The following is a 20,516-nucleotide window of genomic DNA, read 5'->3' on the forward strand; positions in this document are numbered from 1 at the left end:
TTATTCTACGAGCGGGCTGTTTGTTCCAAAAGACCGTACGAAATCTCGAGGAAGAATGTATCTTTAGTTGAGCGAAAGATCGCCACACGGTCGGAACTAGGATAAGGAGGAATATTCGGACGGACCAAAATGGATCATTACCGATGCTTCAAACAGAAGAAAATTGACGAAATATGGCTATATGAGTTTCGAATGCTTTATTTCTGCTGGTGGTACAACTGATATAACTCTCTTCACACTGCAACCAATTTCGCCAATCCAATGGAACTGCGGCTGCAGAGTTGCGTTGTACCTCAAATGTGAATGACTATACTAGTATACCCATGGCTCCGAGCAGCAAATACATTGCGCTCGGTCTGGTAGGGCATATAGGTGGAATAGCCTATGATTATGACGCTTTCTCGTATAGGCATGTAGATATATTATTGGAGGACTAGTAACAAGCTTGGTAAGACATCCGCTTGTTTTCTGAGTTTCGCCTTTGCGTCTCGTTCGCGCGGCTTTGTCCCCCAGTTGACGTTTAAAATGAATGGCTCTATCGGCCCAGGTTCGATACCTCTCTCATTTCAGAGCATGATTGCTGGTCGGCTACAGAGTTATCTGCTCCCTTATACAACTGTGCTTTCCATCTGGTACATGGGCTGTTGGCTCTCAATTGTGCTATGAAAGAATCATAACTTTGCATTTGAGAGACACTCACCTTCATTTCTAAAAAGGAAGTTTTGCTGCTCCGGTCGACTGTTGCCGGTAATCATGCCAGTGGACTTGAGACAGGTCAGAGGTGTGAGTTTCATCACATTCGATATCTGGATTTTGTAGATTGAGAAGGTCACGCTGATGATTTTATATTCGAAAACCGGACTTTGAAAAGATTGACATCAAAATCCAAAGGGCCACGAGGACTCTGACCCCAAGACAGGATGATGGCTTTCAAGCCCTCCAGTCCTAATATCTGTTGTAATTCCAGTCATTTGAAAGTGAGCGCACGTCTGGATTAGATAATATCTTCAGTCTCTTAGGCAAATACAGCCATACAAAATTATCTAACTATGAACAACCTCCTCAAGCAATCCTCATCGCTGCCTCTGTCAACGCAACATTTTGCAGTTCTTGAGTCTGAATGACACTGATCAAGTAATTCTCCCCATAACTACTAGCCGCATGCACAACCACGTTCTCCCCATACCCGCAATCTTTCTCGCCGGGTGCGGCCTCAGCATACTCCGCAAAACTCCCTTTGGTGACCTTGTCCTCCTTGGACAGTAATATCTGCGTTGCAAAAGCCCGAGCTTCTTCATAAGTTTTGAACGTCCCCTCAATGTTCAGATCTCGGACACTGGTTGTCTCCTTTTGCCCGTCATACACGACGGTAGTCTGAATCACATAGTACAATGGGATCGATATCCTACCATCCTCAAGCTCTGTCGTTAGGCGCATGTTATTTGGGGTCGTGTCAACCCGAACGCGGAATGTAGTCCCGTCTGCGGCCACGGCGAGCACTGCCAGGCCAGGGCGCTCGACGAGATTTTGTTTTTCGAAAACAACCGAATCGACCTCGTACTTAGTGAAGAACTCCCGCTCATACCCGGCGTCAAACAGACAGCTGTGTGCCGCGACTTTGGCCGCTGGCAGAGATGTGTAGCTCCCAGGGACGCGTACTTTTTCAACGAGGTTGTTGGGATTTTTGGTGAGATGAGAAATTGTTAGTACTATATGGTATAGATAATCTGCAATCGGTCCCATGTTGGCAATTATTTTGTCTTCTTGCTCTGTGAGTACAAATGCTTTGGTTTAGGCTTGCATGCGCGCATTATGTATAGGTTATCGAACAGACCACACAACTGACCACAGGCTAACAGAACAGAATTGCATGATCTGCTCAGAGTGAACTTCTGACCATGAGATACACAGGTCTGGCGGTGATCAGAGTAAGCGGTGATGATATACTGTCATCAGCTGTCAGTCTAGACAGTCTCCGCCAACAGCTCAGTCCACGGCTCACGAGACGACGGTTTCCATGGTCTTGTTCCCTTTGTGCTAGTGGATCTGGTTGAGCTAGCTAGTTGCCTGCTTTAGGACAGTACAGCTACACCAAAGATTTTTCAGTTTCAGCGACTCCGTTGGAAACTTATCCATATACTAATAGTACCAATGGGACTAACGTGGCTGATCAAGAACTATATGCCGCTCCCTACCCACTGATGTGTTTTGACCTGCAACTCACACTAGCCTGGCGCTGTATATCATTCTATTCACACTAATACTGTGAATGGTATTGCTGACCTCATCATGAGCACCTCTCACTACGACTAAAGGCACTATAGGTGGTGTGCCAGATGGGATCTCGGGGCCACAGCCACTGGTGTAATAGGAGGGCACCGGAAGCAGCCGTATCCCCTTCTCGGCAAAAAGTGCACGTTCACCTACAATTGAGACACCACTTTGATTCAGCTTGCCCGGAGATTCAAGAGTGCTGTTAAGCATTATTGGAACACTGAGTACTAAGCAATGCACAATTCAGGACATTGCTGACATAGAGGACCAAAATGACCAAGAAGGAACGGGAGAAGATGAATTAGAATTATGGGCGTTCAATAGATCCAATCCGGTACAGAAACGTGGGAAAGACAATAACCTGTCGACCATGCGTTATATCAATAAATCAAACAATTCCAAGAGAATATTCTTCTTGGGCTTGGCCGGCTCCTTTGGCAGGCCCATCAACTTATAGACGGCCGTCTGAGCGCTTCGCACGCTGTACTCCACACTCAGGGTGGTATCTTCTGGAAGCTCTGCAAACTGGCCGACGCATGCAATGTTGGTAGTATAAGGTGGAATCACCTGCGGGCGATCTTTATTCCCACGTGTCAAAAACGGTGCAGTGCCCAGTGGCAATCCACAAGGAATGGTTGTCGCAGCTTCGAGGATGGATTGAACTGGAAACCCAAGATGAGAAAGAACCTCAGTGAAGACCTCTTTCCCGGAACACGCAAACATTGGTTTCTTCACGAAATTCCCTTCACTGGAAGGGCTCAGAGCGTACCCACATAGAACATGAGCATCCTGGGGTTGTGCTGGGAGTAATGGTTGATGTGGGATACTCAGTGTAATTGACCACTTGCTGTCTGTCAATGAGAGCATGGCACCCGTTCCAGGCCGGTCATGAGTGAGCTTCTCATACAGGTTCACAAATTGTGGGCCCCAGAGCGTCGTAGTAAATGTTTCTACGCCTGATTCAAGGGCGCGTAACAAGAAGTTGGTTGGGTTTCCAAATTTTGGAGACTTGTCAGATAATTTCTGCCACAACTTCCACTCCTTCATCATCAAATCTTCCCAGTTAGAAGTAAGATACGGAGGAGAAGCAGTATCACTGCCGAAATCTGCCCCCGAACGGGAGTAACCTGGGTCGACAATGCAGATGTCTTCTGGGTCCAGCGTGATCAGGCATTCCTCTCCCTCTTTGATCAGCTTAATCTCAGAAACTGTGGTAGGGTCACTTTCGGGATAGAGCAGTAGATCAGTGACTTCAATATTAAAGCGGAAATCAACCTCCTCTCCTTTCAGAAATTCTGTGATAGGGAGAGTGATAGAGTCGAATAGGTTGTACTTCGTCCGATAGGCTCCCTTGACATCATTAATATGCTGGATATCCTCCAGGTATTTGCGAAGATGCCTTCGGAACTCGACAGCGCTGTGCCAAGGCTGGAAAGCAAACCTGGTGGAGAGTTAGTGGTCATATTGAGGATGCCATTAAGTGGCATACGCTGTTGACCATAGCATCCAAAATCCAGTTTCAAAGAAGGACGGCTCAAAGATCTGATTGATGCTTTTCGCGCCTAAGCTCGTCTCGCTCTCCAAGATGAACTTCATCAACTCCAATCGCTGCTTTAATCCCACCTGGATGCCCCTGGTGTGAACGACTTCGGGTCCAGACTTTCCCAGCTTTATTGCACGCGTCATCGCAAAGTCCTGCGGCGGTTGCCGCTCAGTCTTTTCAGAAAAGTAAATATCGTCCATCATGGATTTGCCTGGTTTGCCAGGGCTAGGTATAACAGATAGCAGATCCTTCATACAGTCGCCATGAAAATAGGGATGGCACTCGAAGGGAACGAAATAACCGTTTTGCGCGTCTCCGGAGGTTCCCAATTCGCCACCAAACCCAAGATGTAAATCAAGTATGTGGACGTTTTTACCTGGAACATTGCTCTCACGAATTAGATGAACAGCAGCTGCCAGGCAGGCCATCCCACTGCCAACAAGCCACGCCTGAACATTGCTCGGGTCTCGCCTCTGGACTTTTGACATCTCAGCTATCGTTAACATTGGATGAATCGATGAGGAACTGTGTCGCGTCGGGTCTACGCACCCTTATATTAGTTGGCAACTACCAATCACTGCAAATACGATGATGTCACATTGGCTTCTAATATGTAGCATTTAACTGCAAGGCGCGCCGGTCTCGATTTGCTGGTGGGCTGACACCTGCTTTTAGGTTCTTCTTGTGGGCCATTCCGCGAATCAGGCCTGCTGACATTTCGGCCGGGGGCCATGAACAGTGCTTGTGCCTACATGGAGCACCCATCATACGACTAGAAGGGCCTGCCAGAGATATTCCTTCTCCCCCATCAAACGGATGTCGCAACCCGATGGAAGTATACTATAGTTTATATATCATTTCGAGAGTAGGGGCACTGACATGAAATCGATCATCTTTTTACTAGACTTTCAGCTTCTATTCCTCGCAGCGTACACGATGAACGACACCCAGCCGCCAAATACAGGGGAAGAGCGGGAAGATACGGCACTATCGAAATCAATCATCATATGTTGCTTTATCTTCTATACAGTACTTGGAATTTTGTAAGTGCTCGAGTTCTTATATAGACTATGTTGGCCCACCATGGCGCGGTATGTGGTTGAGCAGTAGCTATGGATATCAAGCTGACCAGATATTGGATCATGAGAAGGGTCACGTTAAGGTTGTGGGCCCGCTTCGAGCAATATCCGCACCTGACACGTACGAGCATTGACTATCCATATATGTTTACAGCGACTCGAGAACAGAGGCTCGAGCATCTTGATGAAGCTGCTCCGGTGAGGTCCCTACAGATCTGGCAGGCTTCATGGTGCAACGAGGAAAGCCCGTTGCTGTCTAAGAATGATCCCATCACTTGGTCAGTATACGTATCTGTTGTTGTGATGCATGCTGATACTCTGGTTGTTACAGTGCTATCTGCGTTGAAGAAGTTCTGAAAACCCAGTCAGTGCGTAGCCTAGAATGTCGACATGTCTTCCACTCTTGGTGCTTCGAAAAGTGGTTTTTGCTCTTTCACAACACCTGTCCCATTTGCCATAGAACCATCTGTCCGGGTGATGTAGTTGACGTTCTTGACGGCTTTCTTGATATTGTTTGAAGCTCACGGTTGTGCAGACCAGCGCACAATAGAACAGAAGTCATTCTTCAGGACAGAAGGTTCAAGAAGCTTCTATTAGACTGAACATATTTCCAGCTATTTCAGATTTTGTACCTGGGGATTACTGACAAATGGAATCTGTGATATCATGAATTATCGTGAGTGACAGATGTCAGGCTTACATATTGACAGCTTTCCATTCTTAGTTTGCTTCATGAAACAAAGACGGGCCATCAGTTCCACCAGGCACAGTACATTTTATGCTAGAGGCCGATCTTGGGGACAAATTCCACATATGTGAGTAATAGCAATGTCGCCAGGCATTGCTACTTTCATTTGATTCATGCTTCTTCCATATATATTATAAGCTGTACGTGAATTCACTTTTTAAACAACGGTTCTAGATTTATATAAATTTGCATTATTAACTAACACTTACACTTTCCGCGATCTTTGTAGTCAAGTGTGTAAAGGACTCGTAGATAAGTCAGGTCAAACGGCGCTCAAATTATATCTGTAAACATGCACGTTGAAAGGATATATTATATACAAACATTTTCACTTCTCTGGAGTTTAACTTGTAATATTCTCAAGGTCTTAATGCCTGCCCAGACATTATAGCATACGCACTTGCCACGTCTTTAATGTAGGAGATTAATCAAGATCATTGCCCCAAGCGTTGGCATTCGTCACATAAGGTAGGTGTAATGATACCAGCAACTGTGCTGAATACTGGTCCTTCTTCTTCAAGAAGATTGAGAGAGCACTTCACGGAGATGCCCTCTCGATCCTTGCTTAGCTAGTGTTGAAGACGAGTCAGTTTTTTCACGTTTGAAATTGGGAAGCTGAATGTGGGGAGTAGGACAAAGATTCCATAATTTTTTACTGGCACTTCTAAGTGACTTAAGGCAACGGGGCCTTTACAGCTTTGGAAAACTTTAAAATACTGAATTTAAGACTTAGGACTTCGGTTCTTGGTTTGATTTGGTCTGTGGTCACATTACATAGAGTTCCCTTGAATATTCCAAGGTCCCTCATATTTTGAATCAAAAGTAAAAGTGCCAACTCCCTCTCTCTCCGTAACACCTAACTTAGATCTTGCTGAAACAAGATCAGTTGGTATTGGGTATGTTCCCGGTTTGATGCAGGGGGACGGGTCAGCCCCCAAACAGCATCTAATAGAATATGCTGTCACGAAGCACCATTACCTCCAGAGGCAAAATGTTATTAGCCGAGAAAAGCCGCAGTAGCTTACCCCGGTATTGCAAAGCTCAGCTACTGCACCGGCCGTGAGGGCCAGGTTGATAATAGGCAGAATGCGCATATTAACTTGAGATCTTGAAAACTTGACTTCGAGACTGAATCGGTTGCAAAAGCTTGCTTCACAGAACGATCGATCCACTGGAATCAGCCTGGCTGTGGAATGCTAGGGTTGCATTTGTTGCGGGTGCTCAAACATTCTGTTGCATATACTATGAACATGCCGCGCTTTATTAGGTCTGAATACTCTGCTTTGTAGCAGCAGGAAGCTATAGAATAAGGAGAAGGCCCAACTAACACCCTTCCCTTTTCGAAAATGAGCATATCAGTATGTTGCAGTGCATACAAAGCAAAATGTATTCGACGACGCGCAGGCCTTTCCTTCTGAAAGAAAACTGGGTTAGAGCGGCCAAGTTCCATTTATCTAAGAGGCTAAACGGCCCTCGGCTCCGGGTCTCCAAACATCTGTCCACGCGTCATTGACTTTCGGTGTCATGATCATGCAAATCGAAATAAGGTCCGACGACGTCATGCCATCTCCGCTTCTCGATCAATCGTTCTGATTGCCAGTTAATATCGCGAGGCATTTAATCTGCAGCGGGATCCCACGCAAAATGTCGAGCAACAAGATTCATTTTCCATACTCGTGGTAGGAAACAACACACACAGTAACAAATGTCCGCCGATTCGGGCTCTCCTCTTCTAGTCGGGACGGAGCTTAGAGGCGGTGGGATGCCGACCAAAGGCGAAAAGTTGACGCTGGTCATCATTGGTGGCGCCCGAGGGGGAATGTCAGCAGCGGTTCGAGCACGCCGTCTGAATGAAAACGCATCGATCATTGTTATCGAGCGAGCCTCCTATATTAGTTACACAAATTCTTTTGCCCCCTTCTGCCTGGGTGGTGTCATTGAAAGGGATACGTTGATCGCAGTCCAAACTCCCGCGGGGCTCAGTGCTCGATTCAACCTGGATGTGCGCGTCTGTACCGAGCTTGTCAGCATCTCAAGGGAGCGTCATTTGATTACTGTCAAATGTCGGAGGACTGATACCACCTATGACTTGCCGTATGATAAGATGATCCTCGCACAAGGCGCCGATCCCGCACTTCGCCCTATTGCAGGCATAAAAAAAGACAATGTGTTCCCGTTGCAGAACCCCGCAGATTTGCAGACCATCCGATCGTTCGTGGTGAAAAATGATTGTCGTGAGGTAGTAATCCTTGGGGGCGCGTTCGCGGGCCTCAAAGCCGTGGAGAGTCTGTATAGTTTCGGCCTCCGTGTCAGCGTGGTCGAGGCTGGTGACCGTCTCTGTCCGGAATTTGATCCGGATTTTGCCAGTATCATTCAGAAAGAGCTCCTGAAGAACGGAGTTGGGATCTATCTTGGGCTGGAATGTCAAGCGATCGCAGAGACAGAGGCCAGCGATCTCTGCCACGTAGAATTTAGCGATGGCTCTATCCTCTCCGCGGACCTGGTAGTCGTGGCCATGGAACCCGAACCACGAGTCCTGCACGCTAAAAACGCAGGCCTCAATGTCAGGAAAGGGATTGTGGTCAATGCATTCATGCAGACAAGCGATCCTGACATATATGCAGTGGGCAGTGTAGCAGAGGTTATGAACAGTATCTCCCATATCCCTCAGGTGTCATCCATGAGCGGAACCTCGAATCGACAGGGCCGACTCGCAGCGGATCATATCTTCAATCATGCTACCGCGTACCCGGGAACCTGTGGGACCCATGTATACCACATCTTCCACTTGACAGGGGCCATCACCGGGCTCTCAGTCTCCGAGCTTAAGCAGATTGGGTATGACCCTCAATCAGTGACCATCCACCAGCCGGACCATGCTGGATACTTCCAGTCGACCCAGCAACTGACATTGAGAGTGGCCTTTGAACGAGCGAGTGGCGTCTTGCTGGGTTCCCAGATCGTCGGACATTCTGGCGTGGACGGCCGCATCGATGTGCTCGCTACCGCCATGCAGGCTGGGATGACTGTATTCGATTTGGAGCATCTCGAACTCTCCTATTTGCCACAGTATGGCTCCGTGAAGGATCCAGTCAATCTGGCAGGGTCCGTGGGAAGTAACCTGCTACGCGGGGACCTTCATACTGTCCATCCTCAAAATCTACAGGGCCATCTACACGAATGGCATATTATTGATGTGCGGTCCGCAGAGCACTTTGCACAAGGCCATCTACCACTTGCTCGAAATATTCCTATCGACTCGCTGAGGTCACGACTTGATGAAATTGGAAAGGATCGCCCGGTACTGGTCTACTCTAGGGTAGGCTATCATGGCTACTTGGCCTATCGAATCCTAGTGCAGTCTGGCTATCGGGCAGCGAATCTTGATGGTGGATTGAAGTTGTTTACAGATGGTGGATATCAGCCAGAACTAGCAGTGGAATTAGCTCAGTAGTGATTAAATGGTTCTAGGCTTTGCTTTTCATTGCCTACATGTTCACTATAGAAACCCGCCTCAACTCGTGGGAAAGGCGCAATCATGCCAGCTGATGCCTGCTAATATGGCCTAAAGAGAATAAATATATTCGTGGCATGTGTGCCTAGGATAGTGGCTACTTAATATTTATAACTAGTCCTGTTACCACGTATGAATGCCTTAGCCATCTAGTATTCTAGTATATAGAGTAGAGGATAATAGCTTCTATGTATAAATTCTACCCATGCTATTAGCATTAAAGAAGCAGCCCGTGTGGCTTTGCCGTAGTATGTTAGTAGACTTATATTAGCTTGTTACTGGTGACTAGCTGTAAAGCTGCTAATGTTAATTATACTTAGTTCTGTCACCCTGTGATGCCTATTGTTGTAAAATAGGAAAAGTTAGGGCTGACTAATACCTCTATTAGAGGATACAAGTGCAGAATATTATCTACCTCAGAGCTAGCGGAAGAGCACTATACGGCGTGAAAACTATACGAGCTCCAAGGCGTCAACTCGTGCCTTATACATTGTGCTGTAATTTCCTTCTCAAATTCCAACCGGTTACGTGTGCAATGGACGATCCTTCTATGTCCCTAGCTTCGCTTCGTGCCATCCCCCAAGCCTACTGATCACCAAGGTAAGGGAATATGCACGGCCTGATATGCGTGCCGCGAAGGCATGGTGTCCCTAGCCGGCCACCGTCAACAAGGAAGTTACGGTAGTAGGCATTGCCGACGGAGGCAAAGTACGCTGGGGCGACTGGATTGTATATCTGTCGCGGAATTGCTATTTGGTCTCAAGAGTAGTCTTGAGCCCGAACATTGTGAAAAATGCGAGATGCAGTTGTAGGCAGTGCCATTCGTATTGACACTACCTGGCAGTGACTATGAAATGCCACGTGATGAAAACCATCTCCCTTTCTAACAGAACCATAGTCCCCAAGGGAACGATAGTCTGTATTTTCCCAGATATCATGTGGGAAAAGCATATATACCCCTATATTAGCTAGTTTTAGCTGGATAGGTTGCTTTTACTGTGTGAAGACAGCTAGCAAATAACTACTTAATTTACCTTCCTTAGTGTTAACTACATGGGATTTAGGCGTAGAGATTATGCCTGTCTGGGCAGGTTCTTTAGTAGCACTCTTATCAAGGTTATTCTGATGCTGTCTATTGTTAAAGTGTATAAGTAGTAATTAGTTAACTTACTGTAGTTGATAATTGAGAGTGGCTTTGCTGTGGTGATGAATCTTTAGTGAGTATAGAACTTTGCAGGCGCCAGGAAGAGATCTGAAGTTGGTTTCCCAGCTGTAAGTGATATTGGCCATCTTGGTGTTGTAACATTTGAGTATAGGCACATTCAGAGAGTATCCAACCTGCCCTCGATCTCATGTTATTCTCTTCAATCAATCGCTCTATGGATTCTGAGTTGGCAACGTAGTCCTTAATCGAGCTGCAGGTGTTGCCCGATACACTTTGACTGACATCTGCTTGTGGAAAAAGTGTTGATGACACCTTTACTTGCTCCCAAGTTGACTATAGTCTGTTCATTGGCGAATCTCATGCCTCCAGCGAGTCCAGCCAACAGTCAGCGGTAGGGACCCTATCCAAGGGGGTGCGATGTCGATCGTGTTATCAGTTCTCTCTCAAGAACTATAAATAGACTGGATAACTCTAAAGGATAGTAACTAATAGTATAAAATTTTCTCTATAGACCTGCAGAATAAGATTAAAACTAAAATAAGAAAGTATTAATATTTTTATATTTACTGAGTAAGCTATCTATAAATTCCAAAAGAAATAGTTAAGCTTAGCTCTTCTTCCTATAAAGAGTTAATACTAATAAGAGGAAATAACTTTAAATAATAAATCCTAAACTATAAGCCTAATGAATAATAATGTTATATGTGATATGAGAGATGTTTCTGTTTGCATGGATGGGCACACATCCTGAGGACCAGAGGAGATAAGAGAAAGTCCATTCTCTGAGTTCATGGAGGATAAGACGGAGCTCAGGATTTAGGGATAGGACCTTTTCAGGTGACTAAAGCTCAGGTTGAAGGTCTATTACAATAGGGAGATGCATACTCTTATCAGACACAGAACATGGCTAGAAGAGTTCCCATCTATGCATGCTAGGAGATGTTGTCCTGGACTTTATTAAATGGAATTCCATAAAGTGCGTGCATATTAGACATAGCCATAGCCCTAACAATTCAATGCCTTTTTGCTCTAGCGCCCAACCCAGCACTGAACTACCTATTAGTTCACTTGGTCAATCAGCGAACTGCATAGCCAGAGAAGGTGGCTTATATTAGCCATATAATCCAATTTCCCCTTGGCTTTGTCATAGAAGTCGGGGTCATTGAGGCTGCATCTTCCATTAAGCGCTTACATCGACAGTTGCACTGCATACATAGCCCACGGGTATCTATAGATGTGACACCATCCTATTCCAAGATGGACCTCGTGACTTATTGCACCATCTGAGATATTGCCCACTAGGTTGAATTGCTTATTCGCTCATGGACCCTAGTATACAAAGAGATACAGGGTACTGTACCAGAGCAATAAGAACAGCAGGCTTTTCCTTAGTCGTCGTCATCATCATCTTTATAGACTCCCCACGCACCCTGCCCAGAGATTAGAAAATCCTCTGGCAGCGGTGGTTCAATCTGACCGGTAATAGACTGAGTACCCGAACGACCCATCAGAGACAAAGAAATGTCGGATCCTCCAACTCGCGAGCTAGGCTGAAGCACCTCCTGGCCCCGCAATTCTTTGGGCGACTCATAGGTCACCCTGGCATTGGAGACGCTAAAGTGTGGAAGAGGTTCGCCGGTAACGTATACATCGAGATTGTGCAGGATGCCATCAATGAAAAATCGACCAGAGATGTTGTGGCCAGAGCCTCTCACTATTCCTCGTGATTCTGGCATCTGTTTCATAAGAGTGTCTCATGTTAGAATAGCAAGAACTTGCGAATTATATGGAGAAGGGGTGGGCTTACAATGTCTTGGTATTAGGGATGTAAAGTACTAATTGTAATTGACCTGGTCGTGTGGTTGTTGTTTTGCTTGACGACCAGCTGGGCGAGGTTATTGCTTTATATGATAAAGTGTGGGTAATGTAGATGGAGCCCAATGTGGCCCTATGTCATTGACATTAGATGGTTCTGTTACGTTTGCAACTTGACCAGAGGCGGGTGACCTCACCATTCGCTGCAAAGGGTAATAACCATAACACGGCAGCACTAGGACCCCAGACATATGTCCCGCCTATTAAGAATAATGCAAAAAGCATAATTATGCCCTCAATAATCTAGACTTGTGCATTCATAGCGCAATGTAGCCTTGCCCAAACTGACAGCATGACTAGATGTCAGATACGCCGGTGGCCCCCATATTTCTGCATTAGCACAGGAGACTAATTACAGGATTATGTCTACTTGCCCTCCAAAGTGTACTGATGAGTATTGTCTCAGTATTCCATCACCAGGATAAATTCATGTAAGTGCGGCAGATGTTACACGAAACTACCAGTTTTGCCCATCGGATATTGACAGACTAGGCGTAGTCCAAACTTCAGCCATATAATCGGTATTGCCTGGTGTATTTACCTTGGCTAGACCGTGCTCCAAAAAAAAGAAGTGAAAAAAGGCGCTCAAGGTGGCTAAGTTGTTCATTATGGTATGGAGTACTAGGGCGGGCGCAAACCCAGTATCAAGAAGAGATCGACTCTGTCCCACCAGTTTTGGCTCAATTCAGAGTCGGAAAGGGCCAGCAGAGTGCGGGAACGAAAGGATGGTTTAAGGAGGATCATGGTAACTTTGCAAGCGAGGCATTGGAGGAAGAGGTACCTATATTTGGTGTATATTTACACTTTGTATCACTGTAGGGTCAAATAGATAGTAGAACATCCACCAAAATTGCCGTAGATAGGTACATCGAGTCTGTATCTATCTTCATTAACATCAACAGATAGATTCTCCGCCTCCTGCGTGGGAACAGATTCCAGTCATTCAGTGAGGAGGGCCAGTCTGGTTAGGAACAACTTACTATGACTGTACAACGATGCCGTACTTCTCGTAGTCAAAGTGATCCAGGCTCGGTATGCTTTCAGCCCAGCTATAATCAATCTCTCCTAGCTGCCACTCGTTCCCGATTGCACTCATACCCGTCCTCCCAGCCAGCACATCCTTCTCCCTCGCTTGATACTCGGCCGCCAGATCCGGATGTGGCACCCAAACGACCCTCATCCCAGCCCGTCTTCCAGCCTCTACCCCGGCCACGCTATCTTCAAAGACCAAACATTCGCTAGGTAAGATGGATTTCCCAGAGTCAGCCGCAGAGTTCAAGGCCTGCAATGCAAGTAGATAAATATCCGGCGCTGGCTTCCCCCGACCCTGGCGCACCCGAGGGTCATCACCCAAGACCCGCCTCTCAGACGGGATAAGGTTAAGCAGCTGTTTGGTTTCTGGTCTAGACATTTTCAATTCGAATGTATGGCTGCTAGTGCTAGATGCTAATGCCAGCTCGATCCGGTCTCCAGACGCGCTACGTGCACGGCTGAGGTTCGACAGGAGCTTCTCCGCGCCAGGCAGTGGGGTACAAGTCTGGAACTGCAGGTGCATTTCTTCCCTCAATTCACAGGCGAATTGCTCGGGGGAGATGGGCAATTGGGCCCAGTTGTGGAACAGGTCGCTGTTTGTTGAATCGGGAACACCCATGAGCAGGGCGCGAATTGATGAAGTGAAGACAGACCTTCCATATTTTTCCAGAAGAAGGTTCGTGGATCGAGTTATCATGTCTTCGGAGTTGATGAGTAGACCATCCAGGTCGAAAATGCACGCCCGGATTGCGGGGAGGCTGGTGGCGGTCTTTGTTGTCCTGTCTCATGTCGGCGATCAACAATGTCTATACCCTATACTAAGCCATATACCGATGGCGTTTTTAAAGTGCACTTACTGTGTGTCAGAGGAAGCCATGGCTAATATATGAAGGCCAATTTGATCTGAATTGACGGTTCTGGGAGCGAAATGAGGGGATTCGGGTCGTGGAATCCATGGGTGATCATTATATTTAGCGCCCGTCCCCACCACGCCTGATCGGGATGGTGCAGGATGGTATATACATATTAACTATTATATACCCAGGGTCTTAGACAACGCTTCTTATCTGATCGCGGGATGCGATACTTGTGCATTATCAAACTGAAAGCTCACACTGGGCGTAGGGCCAATCGAAAGGAAATGTCACCGGGTAGTAACTGGGTTATAGTGCGGAGTGCGCGCTTTGCAATGACATTTCAAAACTAGTTACGACTGTGCAGTATATCCGTTGAGTCAAACTATTTGTCCAATTCTGATGCAGGAGAATAATGGCAATGTTGTACGGAAGCATCCTGCCTGTGGATGTACCTTACTTTTCAGATTGCAACTTCGCACTGGTAGTCATGGAGGTTGAAGAAATATAATACTACTAGGTAAGCAAGGCGTCCGGACAATGTTCTCGTCAGCCTAGGGTTTCAGATTCATAATGATAGTGCTGTATTATTCGAGCAGATGCCGATAGTCTCTGACATTGACTCGGAAGAATGACTAGAAACCACAACAGTCATGATCTTATCGATCGCATTTTGTGAGCATACGAAAGGAAGGGGGGCAGCACATCAATTAACCAGAACAATAGGTTCTTCTCCCCTTATTGTCCTCCAGCGATTGCTTATTTCGATCAATTCCTCGCAGCCCTTTAACAGGCATGCCCATTTCTTGAGGAACCCCGGAGTAGCCTCCCAGTTCTCTTTCATGTACGGCTCCCCCCAGACAATCAACCCTTTGCGTCCAGCAGTAACCATGTCCTCGTCTTCCCCGTGAAGTATCATTTGGGTAGATGTCGGCAAGGGTTCAGACGTTTCTGGCGTGGTAAATCGACTATCATTCACCATATCCCCAAAGAGATCCCTCAGAAAGTCCATCACATCAACATAGCCCTCGCATTGAATTAGATTGTCCCGGATTTGTGGAAACGGAAGCGTGTCGATCCAGTTAGGGTGCGGATGGACCATCTGTAGAGATGTCGGAAAGAGTGAGCCTGGGAGGCCCGTAGAGAGGGGGTGGATGATCGTCGGACCACTGCAAAGTTGTCTGCTAGGCTGCATATTGCCGACGGCATCACTTGGGGTGATTATTCTTGCGAATTGCCTCAGGACGTCCTTGTTGCAAGCAAGTGCTCGATATACATTGTAGTGGATAAGATGTAGTAAATGGTCGGCAGAAAGAGGAAAGTGAATGTTGGCGGATCTGTCAGACACTGCTGGAATTGCTAGCCCAGGCGTTTGCAGGGATGAAGTTCGAATTGCCAACGCGTTTGTCGAGATCGATTCGGTTTTCCTAGGTTGGGAGGGTTTGTCATTTGCAATTCGCCAACGATCCACTCGGTACGGACGGCGTCCAGATCTTGGATTTTGGGCCTTTTTCTCGCTGACTCGTCTTCCTGATGCACTCAGTCAGTAGATGGATCAAAAATGGAACAAAAGTAAGCTTCGTAGCTGGCGGTGTACTTACTATGAGCTCTTTGATTTACCCGATTCTGGACTTTCTTCCGCTGCTTCCTGTCTTCGATGCCTGTCCAGTCCTCACAATTCTTTTCAGGATCCATTTTGGGAGGCTGACCGACTTGAAGAGGAAATAACCGTCAGCTTCTCGACGGCCAAAGGCAAGGATAGATGTACCTAGATGCACGGAAAAGCTAGCGACGAAAGAGGCAAAATCTGTCAGCCGACCAGCCCCACATATTGAACTTACGGCACCGTGCGGAAAGATGACAGGAAGAGCCATGGATCATGGCATCCTATCAACCCAGAAGAGGCAAAAGTAGTCAGCCAGGCCCACATATCCAATTAAACGCAAGAGCAGTTCGTCCTGGTATAGACAATTTTAGAATAGACTAAAAGAGGTGAAGGTAGTCAGCCAGTCCCATATTCAACTTTGTTAGCCGGGAATAGCCCGCTATGAAGACTTGACGTTTTTCGAAGGCTTAACATATCATCACTGAAATGGGTAAAAGTAGTCAGCCAGCAGCGAGCCCCATACAGTCAAGTTTGAAGGCAAGGTGAGAGAGGTATCCTGAGGCCTATTGTATCACCACTTTGCTGAATAGACCGAAAGAGGCAAAACTAGTCAGCCGGCTTCAAAGGTTTCTGGTTTGGGCGACAGAATGCAAAGACATACAAATGATATAAATACGCAGGTTCTCTCCTTAACTCCCATGTATCTACCAGCACAAGAATCAGTACTTTCACTTCATTCTACATCAATCTATCCTCATCCACCGCTACAAAATGGCTCGATACACCGCAGCTCACGCTAGCCCAGAAGGACCAGGAGACTCCCGGCCAAGAGCATTGCAAGTGGTCAAAGATGAAGAAATGGAAGGCAAGTTAGAGGGCAAGGTAATCGTCATCACCGGAACCTCATCCGGTCTCGGTATTGAAACGGCGCGCGCTCTCTCCGCCACTGGAGCAACGCTCTACCTGACAGCTCGAAATGTCCCCAAAGCCAAAGCCGCTTTGGCCGACATTGCTGAGACAGGCCGCACGGAATTCATCGAAATGGACCTAGAATCGTTCGAAAGCGTACGTGCCGCTGCGAAGACGATTCTCGCAAAGACCGACAAGGTCAATGTCCTGATCAACAACGCCGGCATCATGGCAGTGCCAACTCTTGAATTCACCAAGGATGGCCACGAGCTGCAGTTTGGCACCAATCACCTGGCCCATTTCCTGTTTTTCCAGCTATTGAAACCAGCGCTCTTGGCCGCCTCGACCCCTGATTTTCATTCTCGAGTTGTCAATGTGTCCTCTGCCGCTCACCGTCGCCATGGCATCAATGCATCAGACAACTACAACTTCGAGAAAGGAGATTATGACCCCTGGGTTGCCTACGCGCAATCCAAGACGGCCAACGTATACATGGCCAATGAGATTGAGCGCCGCTACGGATCTCTCGGTCTTCATGCAACGAGCGTTCATCCTGGTGGGATTTTAACTGGCCTTTCGAAGCACATCCCCGACGCGCAGGTTGCGGCAATGTTAGAAGATAAGGCTCTAGCCATGAGCCTCAAGAGCCCGGAGCAAGGTGCTGCGACGACAGTGTGGGCTGCTATTGGCAAGGAGTGGGCGAATAAGGGGGGCAAGTATCTGGCCGATTGTGCTGAGGCGGAGCGTGGAAATGATGATGATAGTATCTCAGGACCGAGCTACGTCAGCCATACCTACGACGTGGAGAGCGAAGGCAGACTTTGGAGGGACTCGTTGAAAATGGTGGGATTGGCGGATGATCAGTAGTAAAGCGTCTCTTCACCGACATCGAAGGCAATAATGCTCTTCTTAGGGGATTCCTATCTGCGGTATATTCATAGCTTTTATTGATATTGTGATAGTTTTCCAATGAAATGCATTCATCCTATAAAAGAATGTTGCTTAGGACTTCAGATCACGGGGTGATATGTATGCAAGAGGCTTAGTATAGTGGTCGAAGAAATGGAGCGGGTCCCTTCCATGCACCTTGTGCAATTCGGCAATGCTCCGAGCCACAGTTTGATCCTCAGACTCCCTTCTGTAGCCTTCTGGATAGCCGTAGAGTATACACAGGAACGGTGCGATATATAGATGCCCGGTGTCATAGTCATCACTGGCGTCGTTGAGCTCTCACCGACCCTTCCACCTAATCTCAGGGTCGCGGGCGCATACCCCGGGGCTGGAGCATACACTTCAGCAGATTGCATTACATATGTTGCAGGATTTCGGACAAGGCCTCACCGATTATCTTCGCTCTTCAGCTCTGCGCTATGGCCACCCGGTCTCCACCTCAGTTCCTTTCCCCGCATATTCGGATAGTCCCTACTGAGACGGAAGATCACATTCAGAAGTTCAACAGTGGTCTACTAGCACAAATCATCCACATGATCTGCAAGATTCGGAAGCGATGACTGCCTTGTCGGTCGGATGGATACCGATGCCCCTGGATAATTGGGAATAGAAATCCTCCCCGATAAAGTAAGTTAGAGTTCAATTACCGACTTGTTTCTGGGGCTGCAAACTACCTCTCATTGGTTGTGCACTGATCGATGCTCTTGTTCCCCGCGCAAGGCTGTAGATCTTCCCCGCCTCCGCAATTCCCCCACGGGGATTGAAAGACATGCAATCATCATAGCCATTGATGAGTGCTCAGGAGTCTATTTACCTAACGAGCAAGTCGCACCCGAGGGACTTCCGATCGGATCTCTGCATCGGATGGGAGAACATGAGCCGATATTGCTACTATCTTCAAGCATATAAGACGCCAAGGATCGCTTGAAAAGATTACCGCACCCTCACCAAGCAGAACTCATCTGTCAAAGTCAGCATGGAAGTTCTAGCGCTATCGTCATTCAAGGCATACGCCGCATACCTCGTAATTGCGGTAGTGGTCCTCCGTCTAATCACCAATCGCTTCCGTAGGAGCCTTGCAGGAATTCCCGGGCCAGCACTCGCAAAATGGACTCGTCTGTGGAAGTTGCACAGTGTGTGGAAGGGTGATCACCACAATACAGCCATCGACCTGCATCGCAAGTATGGACCGCTGGTCCGCATTGGTCCGAAGCACATATCTGTCGGAGATCCAAGTGCTATCCCAATTATCTACGGTCTCAACAAAGGCTTCACAAAGGTTAGAGCGAGCCGAAATACTGGGATGATAATGACTGACGCTAGCAGACCGGATTCTATCCCATCCAGTGCATATCATGGAACAAAAAGCCGCAGATGAACCTCTTCTCCACGCGCGACGAGATGTTCCATCGGGAGCAAAAGCGGCCAGTGGCAAACGCCTACAGTATGACCTCGCTGCTCGAGCTTGAATCGGCAGTAGACTCCTGCACCGAGATCTTCATCAATCAGCTAGCAAGATTTGCGAATAGCAAGAAAGCCGTCGACCTAGGCATGTGGCTGCAATACTACGCCTTTGACGTGGTCGGCGAATTCACCTTTGCCAAGAAACTTGGCTTTCTGCAGGAGGGAAAGGACGTCGACGGCATGATTGAAGCGATTCAGGGGATGCTGGTGTATGCTAGTGTGTGTGGCCAGATCCCCGAGGCTCACCCACTGCTACTGGGAAATCCTCTTTTCCCGATATTCATGCCCAGCATGGAGACATGGAACCAGGTCTTGAACTTCACGCTCAAGGCCATCAACTCGCGAGCATCGCTGCAGCGAGACGGCGAGCTCGATGCGGAGAAACCAGACGCAGGAAAGGACATGCTGTCCAGGTGGATGGCCATCCATGCGTCTGATCCAGAGAAGCTTACCACCCGGGATGTCATTGTCCATCTTTCGACGAATGTGTTTGCTGGCTCGGACACCACTGCCATCGCTCTGCGAGCCGTCTTCTACCTTCTCCTTCGTAACCCGTCCATCCTGGCCAAACTGAACGCCGAGATCGATAACGCCGACCGAGAGGGAAAACTAAGCAACCCGATTTCCTACCGAGAGTCCATGAACCACCTGCCCTATCTGCAGGCCGTTCTCAAGGAAGCAATGCGACTCCACCCATCCGTGGGTTTGATCCTCGAGCGTGAAGTGCCCAAGGGCGGCGTCACCATCTGCGACAGGCATTTCCCCGGTGGGACCATAGTTGGGATCAACGCATGGGTTCTGCACCGAGATGCGCGGGTCTTCCCCGACCCTAACAAGTTCATTCCCGAGCGATGGATCGACAGCGACCCGCAGCACTTGAAGAAGATGGAACAGAGCTTCTTCGCGTTTGGGGCGGGGTCTCGGACTTGCATTGGCAAGAATATCTCGCTTATTGAGATGCATAAGATTATCCCACAGCTTCTGCGGGAGTTTGAGATTCGACTGCACAGCCCAGAGAAGGAGTGGAAGACGAAGAATGTATGGTTTGTGCAGCAGGAGGGATTAGTATGTGATCTTGTACGCAGGAGGGATGCGAAGTAATCATTAGCGCTTATAATTCTACATTTATGATCATACTGATGTCTATCCTACTTTACATTATATAGTACCTGGTTCGCTTCCCGCGTAGAATGTAGATTAGCTATTTATTGTTTAGCTATGGAAAAGGTTTGGAAAACTATGATGACAGCAGGATAAAATGACAATGTGCAAGACTTGAAAGCTCCATTGTGCATTCTCGCCTCACCCACCGTCATCTTGATCACCCTACCTGGATCGGTTATGCGGCCGCTAGTGCTGACAATATTAAAATCATATTGCCTCCGCATCCAGTGAGAATGCAAGCATCTAATAGTGAAAAATAAGCTGCGATTCAGTTGCAGACCTCTGGAATTTAATTGGACCAGTCATTTTTTTGACATTCATTCCCGATTGCTGCCACG

At 47.5% G+C, this 20,516-nt stretch overlaps 8 protein-coding genes across 8 annotated transcripts; 3 read left to right on the forward strand and 5 right to left on the reverse strand.

Moving 5' to 3' along the window:
* Positions 1–1,062: 1,062 nt before the first annotated feature.
* Positions 1,063–1,743, reverse strand: ALT_2289 (uncharacterized protein; the record flags this gene model as incomplete). Its single annotated transcript, XM_089599303.1, has 1 exon — positions 1,063–1,743. One exon carries the CDS (start codon positions 1,741–1,743, stop codon positions 1,063–1,065), a length of 681 nt encoding a protein of 226 aa, XP_089456449.1.
* Positions 1,744–2,649: 906 nt separating this feature from the next.
* On the reverse strand, positions 2,650–4,305 carry ALT_2290 (oleate hydratase; the record flags this gene model as incomplete). Its single annotated transcript, XM_089599304.1, has 2 exons — positions 2,650–3,715; positions 3,764–4,305. 2 exons carry the CDS (start codon positions 4,303–4,305, stop codon positions 2,650–2,652), a joined length of 1,608 nt encoding a protein of 535 aa, XP_089456450.1.
* Positions 4,306–7,349: 3,044 nt separating this feature from the next.
* ALT_2291 (putative pyridine nucleotide-disulfide oxidoreductase) lies at positions 7,350–9,098 on the forward strand (the record flags this gene model as incomplete). Its single annotated transcript, XM_089599305.1, has 1 exon — positions 7,350–9,098. The coding sequence occupies one exon, from the start codon at positions 7,350–7,352 to the stop codon at positions 9,096–9,098; it is 1,749 nt and encodes a 582-aa protein (XP_089456451.1).
* Positions 9,099–11,711: 2,613 nt separating this feature from the next.
* On the reverse strand, positions 11,712–12,068 carry ALT_2292 (uncharacterized protein; the record flags this gene model as incomplete). Its single annotated transcript, XM_033559647.2, has 1 exon — positions 11,712–12,068. The coding sequence occupies one exon, from the start codon at positions 12,066–12,068 to the stop codon at positions 11,712–11,714; it is 357 nt and encodes a 118-aa protein (XP_033415538.2).
* A 1,109-nt stretch (positions 12,069–13,177) lies between these two features.
* On the reverse strand, positions 13,178–13,849 carry ALT_2293 (putative HAD superfamily hydrolase; the record flags this gene model as incomplete). The annotated part of the gene is made up of 1 exon (XM_033559648.2): positions 13,178–13,849. One exon carries the CDS (start codon positions 13,847–13,849, stop codon positions 13,178–13,180), a length of 672 nt encoding a protein of 223 aa, XP_033415539.2.
* Positions 13,850–14,790: 941 nt separating this feature from the next.
* ALT_2294 (bZIP transcription factor) lies at positions 14,791–15,779 on the reverse strand (the record flags this gene model as incomplete). Its single annotated transcript, XM_089599306.1, has 2 exons — positions 14,791–15,614; positions 15,686–15,779. The coding sequence occupies 2 exons, from the start codon at positions 15,777–15,779 to the stop codon at positions 14,791–14,793; spliced, it is 918 nt and encodes a 305-aa protein (XP_089456452.1).
* A 682-nt stretch (positions 15,780–16,461) lies between these two features.
* ALT_2295 (uncharacterized protein) lies at positions 16,462–17,466 on the forward strand (the record flags this gene model as incomplete). Its single annotated transcript, XM_033559649.2, has 1 exon — positions 16,462–17,466. One exon carries the CDS (start codon positions 16,462–16,464, stop codon positions 17,464–17,466), a length of 1,005 nt encoding a protein of 334 aa, XP_033415540.2.
* Positions 17,467–18,526: 1,060 nt separating this feature from the next.
* Positions 18,527–20,115, forward strand: ALT_2296 (cytochrome P450; the record flags this gene model as incomplete). Its single annotated transcript, XM_033559650.2, has 2 exons — positions 18,527–18,829; positions 18,877–20,115. The coding sequence occupies 2 exons, from the start codon at positions 18,527–18,529 to the stop codon at positions 20,113–20,115; spliced, it is 1,542 nt and encodes a 513-aa protein (XP_033415541.2).
* Positions 20,116–20,516: the final 401 nt, after the last annotated feature.

The sequence above is a fragment of the Aspergillus lentulus genome, assembly GCF_001445615.1.
Source record: "Aspergillus lentulus DNA, contig: Alt04, strain: IFM 54703, whole genome shotgun sequence".
Classification (NCBI taxonomy): domain Eukaryota; kingdom Fungi; phylum Ascomycota; class Eurotiomycetes; order Eurotiales; family Aspergillaceae; genus Aspergillus; species Aspergillus lentulus.